The following is a 14,389-nucleotide window of genomic DNA, read 5'->3' as shown; positions in this document are numbered from 1 at the left end:
TTCAGAAAGGTATTCCAACCAGAGCACATTTTCCCTCCCACATCCACCTTCGGTTTGTAAAAATTTTAGTTCTTTGCCTATTTAATATGAACGCATATGTTTGATAGAAAAATAAAATGTCTTCTTATACATGTATTTTTTATCTATAAATTTAACATTTTGTATTGCCTGTTTATCTCTTTTGTCCATTTTTTTCCTAGAATTGTTTTCTTATTAATTTTTAAAGGATATTTGCATGTTAACCGTGTAGTCTTATTCTTGGGATAGGTGATGTAATTTCCCCTCAGTTGGCCATTTCTCTTTCAGGAGTGTTTATATGTTGCTCTTTTCCACATGACGTTTTTATTCAGAAGTAAATAAACATCACATTTTCCTGTGGTATCATGGTTTTGGGAGCCACCAGGCATAAGAACTAATGAACTATCCTTTGCTATTTTAAAAGTGTTATTTAATAATGTATGTTACAAAAAAAGGATCTAATGGGTGAAAAAAATGACCCATTAACATACACGGTGCTGATTCCAAAGCATAAAGTAAATACCACTCAGTATGAAGTCCGGGTGATTCTTTAGAAATTAAACATTTCCAAAAATGTGTCAATCAGTAACCGGGTTATAGACGGACATAGAAACAATTAGAAAAATATTATCACGGTTATGCCTACGTGGGACATAACGCTTTACTTTGGATTTGCCTCATAGCTACATTCTAGATCCCAGCCACATCTACTTCAGTCTTGATAACAGAAGACCTAAAAAGCCAGTCACTTGCTTAATAAAAATGTGATAAAATTTAAGTCATTGACACTTACAATTAAGGCAAGCAGATCGAGCTTTATGAGGTTATAAACATGCTGCCAATTTGCCTTCCAGATCTGAATCAGATTGATAGACATATTGGGTACCACATCACCAGAGGCGTGGATCATGTGGTCCCTCAGGCCAAGAATCCTAAGAAGCAGTGAGGTCTGCTTCTGAGTAAGACTTACCTATGAGCCAACGTATTGATATCCTGAACACTCCCATATAACAAAGCCTTTTGTAACAACCGGAGCAGGAAAAGAGGAGTCACACTCAGGCAGCATAGGTACAGATTTCTACAGGATGACATATCCTCAGCATGTGTGTTTGCATGCTCCAGGTTCTTATGCTGATGGCCTAAGTCATGTGGAACAACGATTCATAAACTCTACAGTGCTGTGGAAATGCTGGCTTCATTCCTGGCCAAAAAATAAGTGTGTGTGTGTGTGGGTGTGTGGGTGTGTGTATATATTCTTCATTCCTGGCCAAAAAACAAGTGTGTGTGTGTGTGTGTGTGTGTGTGTGTGTGTATACACTTCTAGAAATAATGATGATGATGATAAATTGTAGTATGCATAAAATGTCCAAGAAATACTTCTATGAGCTTTAAGTGTATTATCTCATTTAATATTCCTAAAAGCTCATGAAGGGGAGGTCATTAAAATCCCCATTTTACAGTCAAGGAAACTGAGGCAGAGAGATTAAATAGTTTGTCCTACATTATCTAAGTAGTATCAGAGCTAGGATTCGTCTTCAAGATGTCTGGCTCCAAAGTCCCAAAGCTAACTTCCAAGTACTTTCTCCAAGCTCAAGCTGATCTTCAGAGGTAGATCTGCTTTGAACATGTGCTCCACACAATGCACATCTAATGCACACACCACACTTAGAAACACACACACGCACACACACGTAAACAACTCCCAGCAGCAAAGCGGTGGGACACACGTGAAAAAGCTGAGAGGCTTCGATGTTTCTTTGCTCAAACCTGGATGCCTGGAGCTCATAAATTGACATTTCTAGAGGAAGAAGGAGAATGTTTGGGAGACTTCGCTTCAACAGCAAGAACGGAGAGGCAGGCACCTCTAAGAGAACACGGTGCCAGGTGGTGGTAGGAATTCGCTCCCACCCCATTTCTAAGTCGTATTCCACCTAGGAACAGCTCCCCTGAGCCCTGTGAAGAAAGGCAGATGAGAAGCTGCCAGTCACCCCCTGTCATAGGACCCATGTGGGTGTCAGGAGACAGAACATCTCATGCCCAGGCCCTGTCTCACAGCAGGAGGCAGAGCCCAAGGCCAGGATAAAAGGGCTCATGCCCAGAGCACCCCATCCACTCACCTCCTGGGTGCTGAAGGACCCCGTGCTGCCTGTGACCTCGGTAAGTGTCCACTGGGAAGAGAAGCAGGGGCTTCCGCAGAGGAATGCCCAGACCAGGACGGGAGGGAAGGCTAGGCAGGGCTTTGCTGGGGAGAAAAGGTAGAGACTGTTTAGAAATTCTGATGGAGTCCAAGCTGTGGTGCAGGAGAAAATGGAAGAACCTGGATGATTTGGATGTCTGTGCTTCATGCTCTAATCCAAATTAGTTGTGTATTTTTTAAGTGCTTCCCACTGCAGATAAGTTAAAACAAACTTTCCTTTCAGAGAGTAGATTTTAGCAACTCAACTGTGTTCCTTCCCCAAAGCCTGGACTGAGGTTATCGTTGAGACCACAGACCAGAGGAAGCGCCTGTGGAGCTTGAGAAACAGAGATACATGGCCATTACCCCTTCACCAGGAGTCAGTTGGGAACAGTGTCTGGGCATCTGTATCAGAAGCCCCAGTGTTGAACATTGAGTAACAAGTTGAAATTTATGGTTGCCAGTGTAGCAGATGGAGGAATCTGTGGGTTCTAAGACGGAGCTTCACTAGGCCTGGGTTCACCAGACCAGAAAATCTAGGGTCACGTGCCAGCTTGCTGCAACTGGCTTTCGACCTCATTTCTCCATTTATATTATAGCTTGGGATAACCAACTCATATGATGACTCTTTGCAATTCTGACTATAATATATTGTGTTTTCGTGTCAACTAAATACAGCCACTTGGGAAGCTCCTCTAAAAGGGAATCTTTATTTTTATTTTATTTATTTTGAGACAAAGTTCCTCTCTATTGCCCATGCTACAGTGCGGTGGCATGATCTTGGCTCACTGAAGCATTGGCCTCCTGGGCTCAAGCAATCCTCCAGCCTCAGCCTCCTAAGTAGTTGGGACTACAGGTGCATGCCACCATACCCAGCTCATTCTTTTTTTTGTAGAGATAGCGTCTTCTTGCTTATTTTTTAAAAAGCAGAGCCGCAGCTTTAAACTGGCTTCTAGATTGGACATTTTCAGAATTCTGAGTGGTGCAGAGGCGGAGACGTCAGTCAGATTCTGTGAATGTCAAATTGCCTTTTCCACTTAAAGGACATTAATTTTGGGCAAGTTTGTTAAGATAGTCATCCTCATTGTCTTGCTTAGTTAAAATAAGATAATCTATGCCTATTTTATAAAAATATCCTGATGATCCTATAAGATATTGTGAAAGAATCTGATAAACAATATTGGAGATAATTTCTCTCTGACTCATTTGAACAGGTTTTTAAAATGTAGCAAAAATGAATGATGGTAAACAGACAATAAGAGTGACCTCTGTGCTTGGCTCTAACTTGCTGTCTGACTCTCCTTCAGCTCCTGAGCAACCACTGCCGAGATGTCCTGCCAGCAGAGCCAGCAGCAGTGCCAGCCCCCTCCCAAGTGCACCCCCAAGTGCCCTCCCAAGTGTGCCACCCCCAAGTGCCCCCCAAAGTGTCCCCCTAAGTGCCCTCCAGTGCCTTCCTGCTGCAGTGTCAGCTCTGGGGGCTGCTGTGGCTCCAGCTCTGGGGGCTGCTGCAGTTCTGGGGGAGGTGGCTGCTGCCTGAGCCACCACAGGCGCCGCAGGTCCCACCGCCACAGACCTCAGAGCTCTGATTGCTGCAGCCAGCCCTCAGGGGGCTCCAGCTGCTGTGGAGGGGGCTCCAGCTGCTGTGGAGGGGGCTCCAGCTGCTGTGGAGGGGGCAGTGGCCAGCACTCTGGAGGCTGCTGCTGAAGTGGACCCTGCACCAAGAAGAGCAGATGTGGGTGACAGGAGTGGTCAGATAGAAATTTCCTCCTCATCTTTCTCCTCCTGGGCCTGCGTGAGTGGCTGAGATGCCCTGGTGAAGGCTCTGAGCTCTGGCCTGGAGGATCCCTCTGCCCCAGGGATCCAGAAGTTTGATTCTTCTCCCACAAACCTATGTGCTGCCCGACACCAACTGTGTTGTCTAATATGGGATCCCAAACCGCAGACTCATATTCACTCTCCAGCTCATTTCCCGCAGCCTCAAGTGAAACAATAAAGCAAAGGTCTTCCTGCCATTTATTCTGGACTGCTCCTTGCCTGCTTGTGTCTCCAATATTCTTTTCAGTGCTATCTATTTTCCTGCTTCCTGGAGGCTTTGGAAATCAGAGACTTGCTAGTCGAATGGCTAAAGGTAGGGAAGAGGGGAGAGAAAAGCATCTCTGGCTCCTACTCTGACACCTATGTCAGATGAATCACTATGTGGCTCTGCCTGGGCCCACCCTCCTGGTGTCTCAGGAACACAGAGCCTTGTGCTTTGGACTTTCTTCTGGGTCCCACTCGGTCCCCAGGGTGTGGTAGGGAGACATGTGCACCCCATTATTTCATCCATCTCCCCCTCCTCCCCTTTACAATACTGCCTACTCACTCCCAAATTTCATTCTCTTTCAGTAAAAAGAATTAGAAAATTATACATAAACTTTCTGCATCTCAGACCATTCTAACTACAAGTATGCATATAACATGTAGTAAATATGATTTTAGAAAACATAAAAATCCATAGAAAAGGAGTCAGGAGTTTAAAATCGATGTTCTGTTTTTCTCTCCCAGAGCCCCAAGTTCAAGCTTTCCAGTCAAACATTTCATTTCTATATTTTGTAAAGAAGTCCTGATTTTTCATCAACATTTTTTCAATGACAAATTTTACATCGGATTGAATAACTGTTAACTTTATTTTGTGTGCATAATGCCTCGATAATTTTATTATGAACTGGATAAGTGGGCAATACCCTACATTTACTTTTTAAACCATGAAAAGACCCCGGTGTCTGGCAGATCAGACAGCAGGAACATTTGGGAATAATCTGATGTGTACCTCACAAATGCCTTGTTTAATATTACCTCTAGGTGTCGCTGTGTCTTCGGTCAGTCACCCAAGATTCAAAGTCCCGTGAGGGAACATCCAGTACACTGATCCTCAGCCATGAGCCTGCGTCTTGACTATCTGGGGAGACTAGATGAAGATATACTCCCTTTGGCTTCAGTAACAGGAAGAACCCCTCCAAAGAATTCAACTGGCATATTAACAAGTACGGAGCTGATTGTTGGCCAAAGTGACAGATGGTACCATTCCCCGGAAGGGAAAGAATGTTCCAGTTGGGACCAGGTGCGCTCTGATCCAGGTTTCTTTCTCCCTGCTAGGGACAGGTGCTACGCAGCCATCTGAGACCGGAGTTCCATGAAAGCCTAGACTGAGTCTTTTCATAAGGTCACAAAGATTTTCTCGTATATTTTCTTCTATGACGTTTATTGTTTGAGCCCCTCAGTTAGGTTCTCGATCCATTTTGAGTTAAGTTTTTTTAATGTTAAAAGGGTCAGTTTTATTATTCTGTTTGTGGTTTTCCAGTTGCCCTAGCATTATTTGTTGAAAGACTGCTGTTTCCTCATTGAAACAGTAAAAATTTTAGCCCCCTTGTTAAAAAATCAATAACCATCGATTCACGGTTGATTGTTGACACTCAATTCTCTTCCACTGTTCTTTGTGTGTGGCCTTAGTTGACAGTTTTGTTTTAATTCTTGTTTTTTGTTTTTCTTCTCAGCATTCTGAAAATGCCATTCCAATGCCTCTGGCTTCCATTGATTTGGATTAAACATAAGCTGTAAATACTATCGGGGTTTCCTTGTAAGTGAGGAATCAGTTTCCTTTCACTGTTTTCGGGAGTTTCTCTTTGCTTTTTTCCCCGATACTTTTACTATGACGTCTCCGGATGTGAATATTTTTGTGGTTCTCCTACTTTGAGTTTGGTGATGTTGTTAAATGAATAGGTTAATGTTTTTCATCAAACTTAGTAAATTTTACATCATTATTTTGGAATTTTTTTCTGTTTTGTGTCCTTTCTCTCTATCCACTCCTTCTTGTACTCCTATTACACATATGTTGGCGTCCATATGTCCCAGATTTTCCTGAGGCTCTGCCTACTTTTATGCACCATTTTTCCTCTGTTATTTAGATTGCTTAATCTCTATCGATCCATTTCACTTGCTGATTCTCTCTTCTGCCAGTTCAATATATTATTGAGCCTCTGTCGTGAATTTTTCATTTCAATTATTTTACTTTTCAACTGCAGAATTTCAAGTTAGTTCTTTAAAAAAAAAAAAATCCTACCTGTTTATTGGCATCCTTTGTTTTATAAACATTACCATACCTTCCTTACTGCTTTAAGCAGAGTTTCCTATAATTCTTTAAAAGTGGCTACAATGGCTACTTTGGAATCTCCCTTTAAGTCCAGCCTTTGGGCCCTCTCCGGGGAACTTTCTGTTGCTTGCTTCTTTCCCTGTGTAAGGGTCATACATTCCAGTTTATTGCATGTATCATATGTTTTTTCTCTAAAAGTGGTTATTTTAGACATTAGAATGTAGCGACTCTGTATCATACTCCTCCTCTCCCCTCAGGGTGCGCTGTTGCTTGTTCACATGTCTGATCATTTAGATAGACTATATTAGTGTAGTCCATTTCTCCTGAAGTGTGTTGTCTCTGATGTGACTCCTCAGGGGGCTCAGCCCTGGGCTTGCTCATGTTACCCCGAATGACAGTAGGTTTGGCAGAGCTCTCTTTGGTTCTCTTCCCTGATTTCTGTGTCAAGCTATCTCTGTGGGCATCACACACAACTGTTAGGCTTCACTAATTGCTGACAGATTGCTTTATTATTTTTGATAATGTCTGGTACATAAATTTCTTCATAATTGGAGCCAATTAAGTCCAGGTCCCTTTGCAAGGGTGGTGCTTGAGGTCAGGTTTGAAATGTGCTCTACACCAGGGAAGACTCTGCTTAGCCCTCACTTTCCTTGGTTTTCTCTGGTAAACAAGCTGCCCTGTGGTTCAGCCTATTGCTCTTATGACTCAACACCTCCTCTTAAATGCTTGCCAACAAAATCTCTCCTGTTTACCAGATTGCCTTTAGGCTTCAAGGTCCCCACACTCTTTTCCAAATACAGTCAGTTCCTCTGGTGAGAACTTTGGAGTTCTCTGGGTTTTTGGCCTTCCTCTTCCCTGGACAAATTCTCTTAGCCACTGCTCCTGAGCTGCAGGCAGATGCCTCCCGGAGCTCACTGCTGATTCATGAGCAGAGTGCTTTCATGGGGTGGCAACCTCTTCTCTTCTTGGATCGCTTCTCCCACCATCAACCATCCACCCTACAAGTGAGCTGGGACCAAGGCCTTTGGTGTCTCAATATTCTTGCCCTGCTGCACCTGAGATAGACTTACTGCCTGCCCCATGAGTGGGAGATGGCAGAGTAAGAAAGCCCCCAATCTCTTAGAGTCCCCCTCCTAGAATTTACCCTCCATGCCACAGAACTAGGGGCAGAGGTGTAAGAAATGTTGGCAGCCTCCCCCTCACAGGAAGACACTGAAGCTCATGATCTGGAGCTGAAAGGGGATGGAGCCTTATCTGATTGATTGCATCTTCCTAGAGCGGAGCTACCGTCATGCCCAGGAAGGGATTAGGGAGGGTGCAAGTTGTGGTTCAAGTGCCACAGACTCTTGCTATTGTTACTATGATTTAGTAGATTTTCTTGAATAAAAGGTTTTTAATTTGCTGTATACCCATAGGACAATTTACGAAGACTAATTTTTTTTCAAGTATTAATTGTTTTGCCAGAGCAAGGGTGTAAGGAGATCTTCACGCCATTGTTCTGAAAGTCCTCCCTAAAGAGGTTTTTATTTCATTTGTTTTAGATTTTCTACAAGGCTTTTAAAAAAATACTCTGAATTGAGATTTTATGTATTCATAGATTTCTTTTATAATTTACTCTTTACAAGTCTTAATAAAGAGCTGTGAACAACCTAAGCTCTGAACACGGTTGTAATTATTTTATTCTAAATCTTAGAAGCTTTCTCTCCTCTTTCTCTGGATAGTGAAAGATCTACCAGTTTAATGAAGAAAACACTACACTAAGCCCTTCTTTTGCCAATGACAATTTTCTCTATTGAAATGGAAACTAAACCACTCATACCCAATGGTCTACATCAGGGGGGTCCAATCTTTTGCTTCCCCTGGGCCACATTGGAAGAAGAAAAATTGTCTTCAGCTGCACATAAAATACATTAATACTAACAACAGATGATGGGCTAAAAAAACAAAACACACAAAATTTCATAACGTTTTAAGAAGGTTTGCAAATTTGTGATGGGTCACGTTCAAAGCCGTCATGGGTAACATGCGGCCCACAGGCTACGGGTTGAACAGGCTTGGTCTAGATGAACGAGTCCGTCCTCATGTTGTCATAGTCTTGAGTACAAGTTGGGAAAATTTGTGGTTTGCATAACACCCGCCCTGAAGAAGAAAAGGGAGGATGAGATCCCTTGGCCCATCCTCCTAAGAAAACATGAGCAGGGCTGGGTTCTAAAATAAGAAATACCTATAGAAAACATTATATAGATTTTCTGAACACTCCCCTCAAATTAAACTCCTCGGGACAGTCTAGGTAAAAATATCATAATGTTCAGGAAACATAGTTGAGGCGTCCACAGTGTGATGTGGACAATCCCAACCTCACCGTAAGTGTCTGATTTTGTCATGGGCCGAGTCCATATTTCATCAGAATGAACTGACTCAGGAACATTTGAAAAGCATTCTTTAAACTGTAAAGTCATTTCCAAGTGTTTGTGATGGGGATTTTTAAAATCTTAACAATTAACAAACCTAATAACTAGTAACCGTAATGAACCATGTGTACGCTGAAATGGGACATGAAATATACAGGTCATAGCCCCATGTTTAAGGTCTTAACAATATCACATGCAAGTATAATTGTTTATGATAATAAATTATATGAATAACAAGCAATAAATGCTCTGAAAGAATTTCTCTGCCAGGCATTGTCCAGAAATTCGTTACAGAGAACATGGACTTGGACTGGCCCTTCGAAGTATTCTCAGAAGAGGAACCAGAAAATACAAAAAGGACAGAAGAAAAGAAAATAAGTGAAGAGAAGAGGGGAGGAGAGCAGAGGAGAGAGGGAGGGGATGGGAGGGGAGGGAGAGGAGGGGAGGGGAGGAGAGGAGGAGGGGAGAAGAGAGGAGAGAGGGAGGGGAGGAGGGAGAGGAGGGAGGGGAGGGGAGGGGAGGGGAGGGGAAGGGAAGGGAGGGGAGAAAAGAGGAAGGGAGGGAGGTAGGGAAGGGAAAGAAAGAAAAAAGACAGAGAAAGAAAGAACAGAAAGAAAGGAAGAAAGAAAGAAAGAGAAGGAAGAAAGAAAGAAGAAGAAAGAAAGAAAGAAAGATGGTCTGAGGAAATAGGAGGAAAGAAAAAGAGACAGAGAGGGAAAGGGAGGAAGAAAGAGAGATGGACACAGACAGACACCAGCAAAGATAAAAGCCAGTTCACCATATAATAAATCCATCTGTTCAGCAGAGGAGGAGAGAGAGCAAAAGGAAGTCCCAGAAGTTCAGCATACAGTGACGGGATAGGTTCAAGTCAGTATACACAGGGACTTGAATGCTGGCTAAAGGAATTGAAGTTTATCCTGAAGACATCAGAGCATTCTGGACGAACACTTAACAGTCAGGGAAATTATTCATAAAAGCATAAAGCAAAATAAAAGAGATTTAAAAAATATATTTGAGGAGTTACTTCAGGAATAGCCAAATGATTTGGGATACCAGAGAAATTGACCGAAGGGAAACTCAGAGGCTTGGGAGACCGAGCAACCTCATTTGAGGCTGGGGATCTGGAGAAATCTTCTGCTCAGAGCAAGAGTCTCATGAATAGAGACCAGGAAGGAGACAGGATATTCTCAGAGATGGGCTCCTGTCTTCAGACCAGGATGGGACTTCGATAATGGTGGGAGATACATCACATGAGACTCCGTCACTGTAATTTGGTACATTTGAGAGGACTAGTTCTCTTCTCAACTGCAATTCGCCTATTTGCCCGTCTGTCACTTACAATCTATGTCGCCTGTTACTTTGTCTATATTCCCTCTAGGGTGAAAGCTTTGAAACATGATATGGAGTTCTTATTTTTTCTTGTATCCAGTATACGGTGGGGACTTAATAAATATCAAATCATAGAATTATACTCACAGACACAATCTGAACCAGGAAGAGAGATGGAGTGGAATTAAAGAAGAGCATAACATTTCTGTGGTCCTGATTTTATATATATATATAATTTTTTCAAATTGCGTTTTAGGTTTTGGGGTACATGTGAAGAACACACAAGATTGTTGCAGAGGTACATACATGGCAATGTGGTTTGCTGCCTTCCTCCCCATCACCAATATCTGACATTTCTCCTCATATTAACCCTCCCCAACTCCCCACCCCTCTCTGTCCCTCCCCTATTTCCCTCCAACAGACCCCAGTGTGTAGTGCTCCCCTCCCTGTGTCCATGTGTTCGCATTGTTCAACACCCACCTATGAGTGAGAACATGCGGTGTTTGATTTTCTGTTCTTGTGTCAGTTTGCTGAGAATGATGGTTTCCAGGTTCATCCATGTCCCTACAGAGGACACCTAGCTGGACTTGTAAGTCTATCTGGAAGACAGTGCAGCTCACGGGCCTCAAACAGGCTCACTTTATGAGCTGGGCAAATCCAGATGCTAAATATACTCCATCCTATATGTGATGAAATTCACTGTACTGAAAACGAGTAGGCTTAGAAAGTTCTGTGGACAATTTATTATGGGAGGTGATCTGGGAGAGAGGTGGGGGAGGCAGAAGTACAGTTTGCCTAGAGCAGGGGCCCTAGAAAGAACCCTCAGCCCTAGACAGAGGCAGTACGGATTGAGTGCTTGCTAGTTAACCTCAAAGAAACGCATCTGTGATGTGTGAGGTGTCTGAAGCATGTTTTTACGTGGTGCAGGTCTTGGGTGGGAAAGAGGAGAGAGTGGTGCATTGAGATAGAGTGACTTTGCCTTCCCACTAATGCTTAGTGCAAGGGAAGCACTTTTGAGAAGGAATCAGAGTTATTTCTGGTATCTGAGGGAAGAAAAGAGGAGAAAGAGAAGGAGAGAGAAAAAAGGAGGAGGAGAAACAGAAGGAGAGATAAGAGGGAGTAAGGAGTGAAGGAAGATGGGGGTCTAATCCGTGAGGCCCTCTAAATCAGGCACTTTCTCCAGGGCTTTGCTCTAACAGGGTGAGTGAGTCTTCACCTCATTCAACCACCTGCTGTTTCACTCACAAATATCTTTCCTCCCTCCATTCAAACTGCATCTCAAAGCTTTCCCAGATGAAGCAGTTAAGACTTGATGATCCTGTCCTGCTGGATTGTGGGATTTAACAGCTGCTCCTTTTCTGGCTTCGTCCTGTTCCCTGCCCTACACCCTGGTCTTCATCCCCTCTCCCATACTCCAGCCCTACTCACGCTTGTCATATATATGGTTTGAAGGCCTCTGAGACCTGCCCCTACAGTCAGAATGCTTGTTTCTTGTAATTGCTCATCTTTTTATTTACTCAACTGTTTCCCAGATACCTAATGTGTGTCAGGCATCAGGAATACAGAGGCAGGGGAGGCACAGACTTGAGCAGCAGGGAGTTTCTTCAGTGCCTTTTAACTTAGCTGTGCACACCAGGAGCAATTCTGAGACGGAAGCATCCGTAGGTGAAGGACTGCATTTAGATGAGAATGTTCCCAATTTCAGCACTGTCAAAACATGATGATCTCAATTTTCATGAAAGATGAAGAAGAACTTTTCACTCTGTGGAAAGCTTTTAAAACCACAATGTCCCTTGATAATTCCAAAAACAGCTCCCTTTTTGGATTTAAGAGGCAGCAGGTGTGTGAAGGGTTTACTTTCCACCCTCTGCTCAGCCTGTTGTGTAAGGTGAGGGCCACCACAGAGCTCCCTGTGTTTGGAAAGGGTGTTCACAAGTGCCTTAGGGGAGAATGATGGAAAGAAGAAGTCCAGGTCTGATCCGCAGAATGAAATTCGCTGGGCTTTATTTTCTTCCAATTTTTTGTTCTCCTGAAACACGAAGTCTTTTCTAATGGTGCATAGACTGTTTCATTCAACAGATACTAATGAGAACTGTCTTTGTGTCGGGGACAAAAGAACAGCAGGCTCTAGGAATGCAGAAGTGATAAAGGCAAGGTCCCTGTCGTCAAATAACAGTTTAATAGACAAGACAGGATATGTATCTTGGTCACGTGACCCACAGCAATGCTAAAGACAGAGAAGTATCTAGAAAGTTGGGAGGATGCAGGACTCAGATGTGGGAGGGGCACTGGGCCAATCTCCATGGAGGTGATGGCACGGACTGGGATGCTGGCAGTCATGGATGATGGGTGGGGTAGACAAGGAGGGTCTTCCTCAGACCCTGGGGGATGTTGAATCTGATTTTTCCCTCCAGTTCTACACAGAATTCAACAGCAGCTCTGACCCACCCAGCCCCAACGGATGTCATCCAGACTTGGCCAGTGTATCCTCCTGTAGGCAGGCCAATCTCAAGGCCCCAGCCTTCTGCTCCCTCATCCACCTGCAGATGCCTTTGAATCACTTCCCAGCTACATGTCGCTGAGGAATCTAGCACTGGGAATTGTGAAATATCCAGATCAATCATCCACTCCCCGGCTGTCCTCGAATAACATGTGGCCTGGAGGATTCAAGTGGGGGATATATAAAAGAGCCTCTTACTTCCTGGCAACACAAGGCCTCCAGACTCCTCCTGGGCTAGCTTGTCCACACGTCTTCCTCCAGGGTAAGGCTACTTCCAGATGAAGAGACACTTGGATATAGCTCAACTGCTGCTAAGGCAGCCCGGATCTCTTGTCATATCTCTTCCAAGGGAGCTGAAAAATTAGGTAGGAGATGCTTGGGTAGAAAGAGGGGAAGAGAAGTAGGTCCCTGAAAAATAAAGACCCCAAATCCTCTATCACGGGAGAAAGCCATAGAAATTAGAAGGTCAGAAAGGTGGAGAAGGGACAGTCAGACTTAGGCATCTGGGGACAGAATAAGACTAGGGAAAGAAAGAGCGAAGACTTGGCTCCCTTTGACCAGGTGGACACTGGCCTGGGGAAAGTAAACTGTCAGCTCAACTAGGTACAACTTGTCTTTTTTTTTTTTTTTAGAGGAAACATGTATCAGTAACATGGTTGTTAGTAAGTGAGTCCCCTGGGAAGATTTGCTCCGCAGATACTTAGTCCTTTCGAGGCGTTTTTCTCCTCCTGAGATGGACTTCAGTGGATTTGCAAATGCTGCTCTCTATTTTGACAGCCCCAGCTCGTGGAGGAGAGAAGCAGAAGCCCACGCTGCCTGGTCCCTGACAGAACTAGTTTCCTTCCAGATTTCACTTGGTAGCCCAGCAATGTCACAGCAGAAGCAGCAATCTTGGAAGCCTCCAAATGATCCCCAGTGCTCCCCTCCCCAGCGCTCAAACCCCTGCCTGGCTCCCTGCCTGACTCCTGGTGGTGCTCCCCATCCAGAAGGCTGTCATTCCAGTTCCCGAAGGCCTGAGGTTCAGAAGCCTAGGAGGGCTCGTCGAAAGCCGCGCTGCCTCAGTGGGGGCACGACCTACCACTGCAAAGAGGAAGAGTGCCTCGGCGACTGAGTCCAGAAGAGCTGAGGCACAGGTGCAGTTGCTTTACCCCAGCTTTGGGTGCTAATTCCCCCTTGGAAAGCCAGGCCCTCCACCTCTCATTTGGGCTGAGAAACACTTCCCGATCCCCAGTTCTACAGAGGCTAGAACTGGGCTGAGCCTCGCTACTACTGCTCTCTTCCACTGGCCCCTTCAGCTCAGCAACAATAAAGCTGCTTTACTGTGAGTTGTTAAGACCGCTGCTCAGTTGTGCTGAGACCCCCACCTCAACCCAGGTGGATGCTGCTTCTCCTCCTTCCTCCTAAGACAGCTGATGGGATTTTTAAAAAGCAGGTGCTTTGGGATTTATGTCCCAGTTTCAAACAGCCTCACAGCCGTCAACCTATGTCTTTGCATAATTCTAGCACCAAAGATGACAATTCAATAAACATGTATTGAGCACCTACTGTGTACTGGCCTCTGTGTTTACAGATGTAAGTGGGAAATCTGTCCCTGCTCTAGAAAGCCTATAATCCAGTAGGAGATGCAGTGGACACTCCAGATAGAAACATGTGGATTAATAAATATCATTTTAAGCCAATTAACTTATTTTTATCTCTCAATTTGTGTTTAGAAAACTGAAAACAGGAATTTAAAAAGTACATCAGGTCAAAGACAGCAGAGAGAGGAGATCCGTTTGATGGTGTAGATCAAAGGTGGTTTCCCAGGCCTTGGAAGGAAAGAGACT

The 14,389-nt window shown here is 44.2% G+C and overlaps 1 protein-coding gene across 1 annotated transcript; it reads left to right on the top strand.

Moving 5' to 3' along the window:
• Positions 1-13,366: 13,366 nt before the first annotated feature.
• Positions 13,367-13,752, top strand: LCE6A (late cornified envelope 6A). The gene has a single exon (XM_078355742.1). The coding sequence runs from the start codon at positions 13,432-13,434 to the stop codon at positions 13,672-13,674; it is 243 nt and encodes an 80-aa protein (XP_078211868.1). The 5' UTR covers positions 13,367-13,431; the 3' UTR covers positions 13,675-13,752.
• Positions 13,753-14,389: the final 637 nt, after the last annotated feature.

This window comes from Callithrix jacchus, chromosome 18, assembly GCF_049354715.1.
Source record: "Callithrix jacchus isolate 240 chromosome 18, calJac240_pri, whole genome shotgun sequence".
Taxonomy (NCBI): Eukaryota; Metazoa; Chordata; class Mammalia; order Primates; family Cebidae; genus Callithrix; species Callithrix jacchus.
The sequence above is the reverse complement of the archived record's forward strand: the minus strand, read 5'-3'. Positions and strand labels throughout refer to the sequence as shown.

Bases quoted from the DNA above. Each gene is read 5' to 3' on its own strand.
- LCE6A (XM_078355742.1), top strand. From the start codon at position 13,432: ATGTCACAGCAGAAGCAGCAATCTTGGAAGCCTCCAAATGATCCCCAG.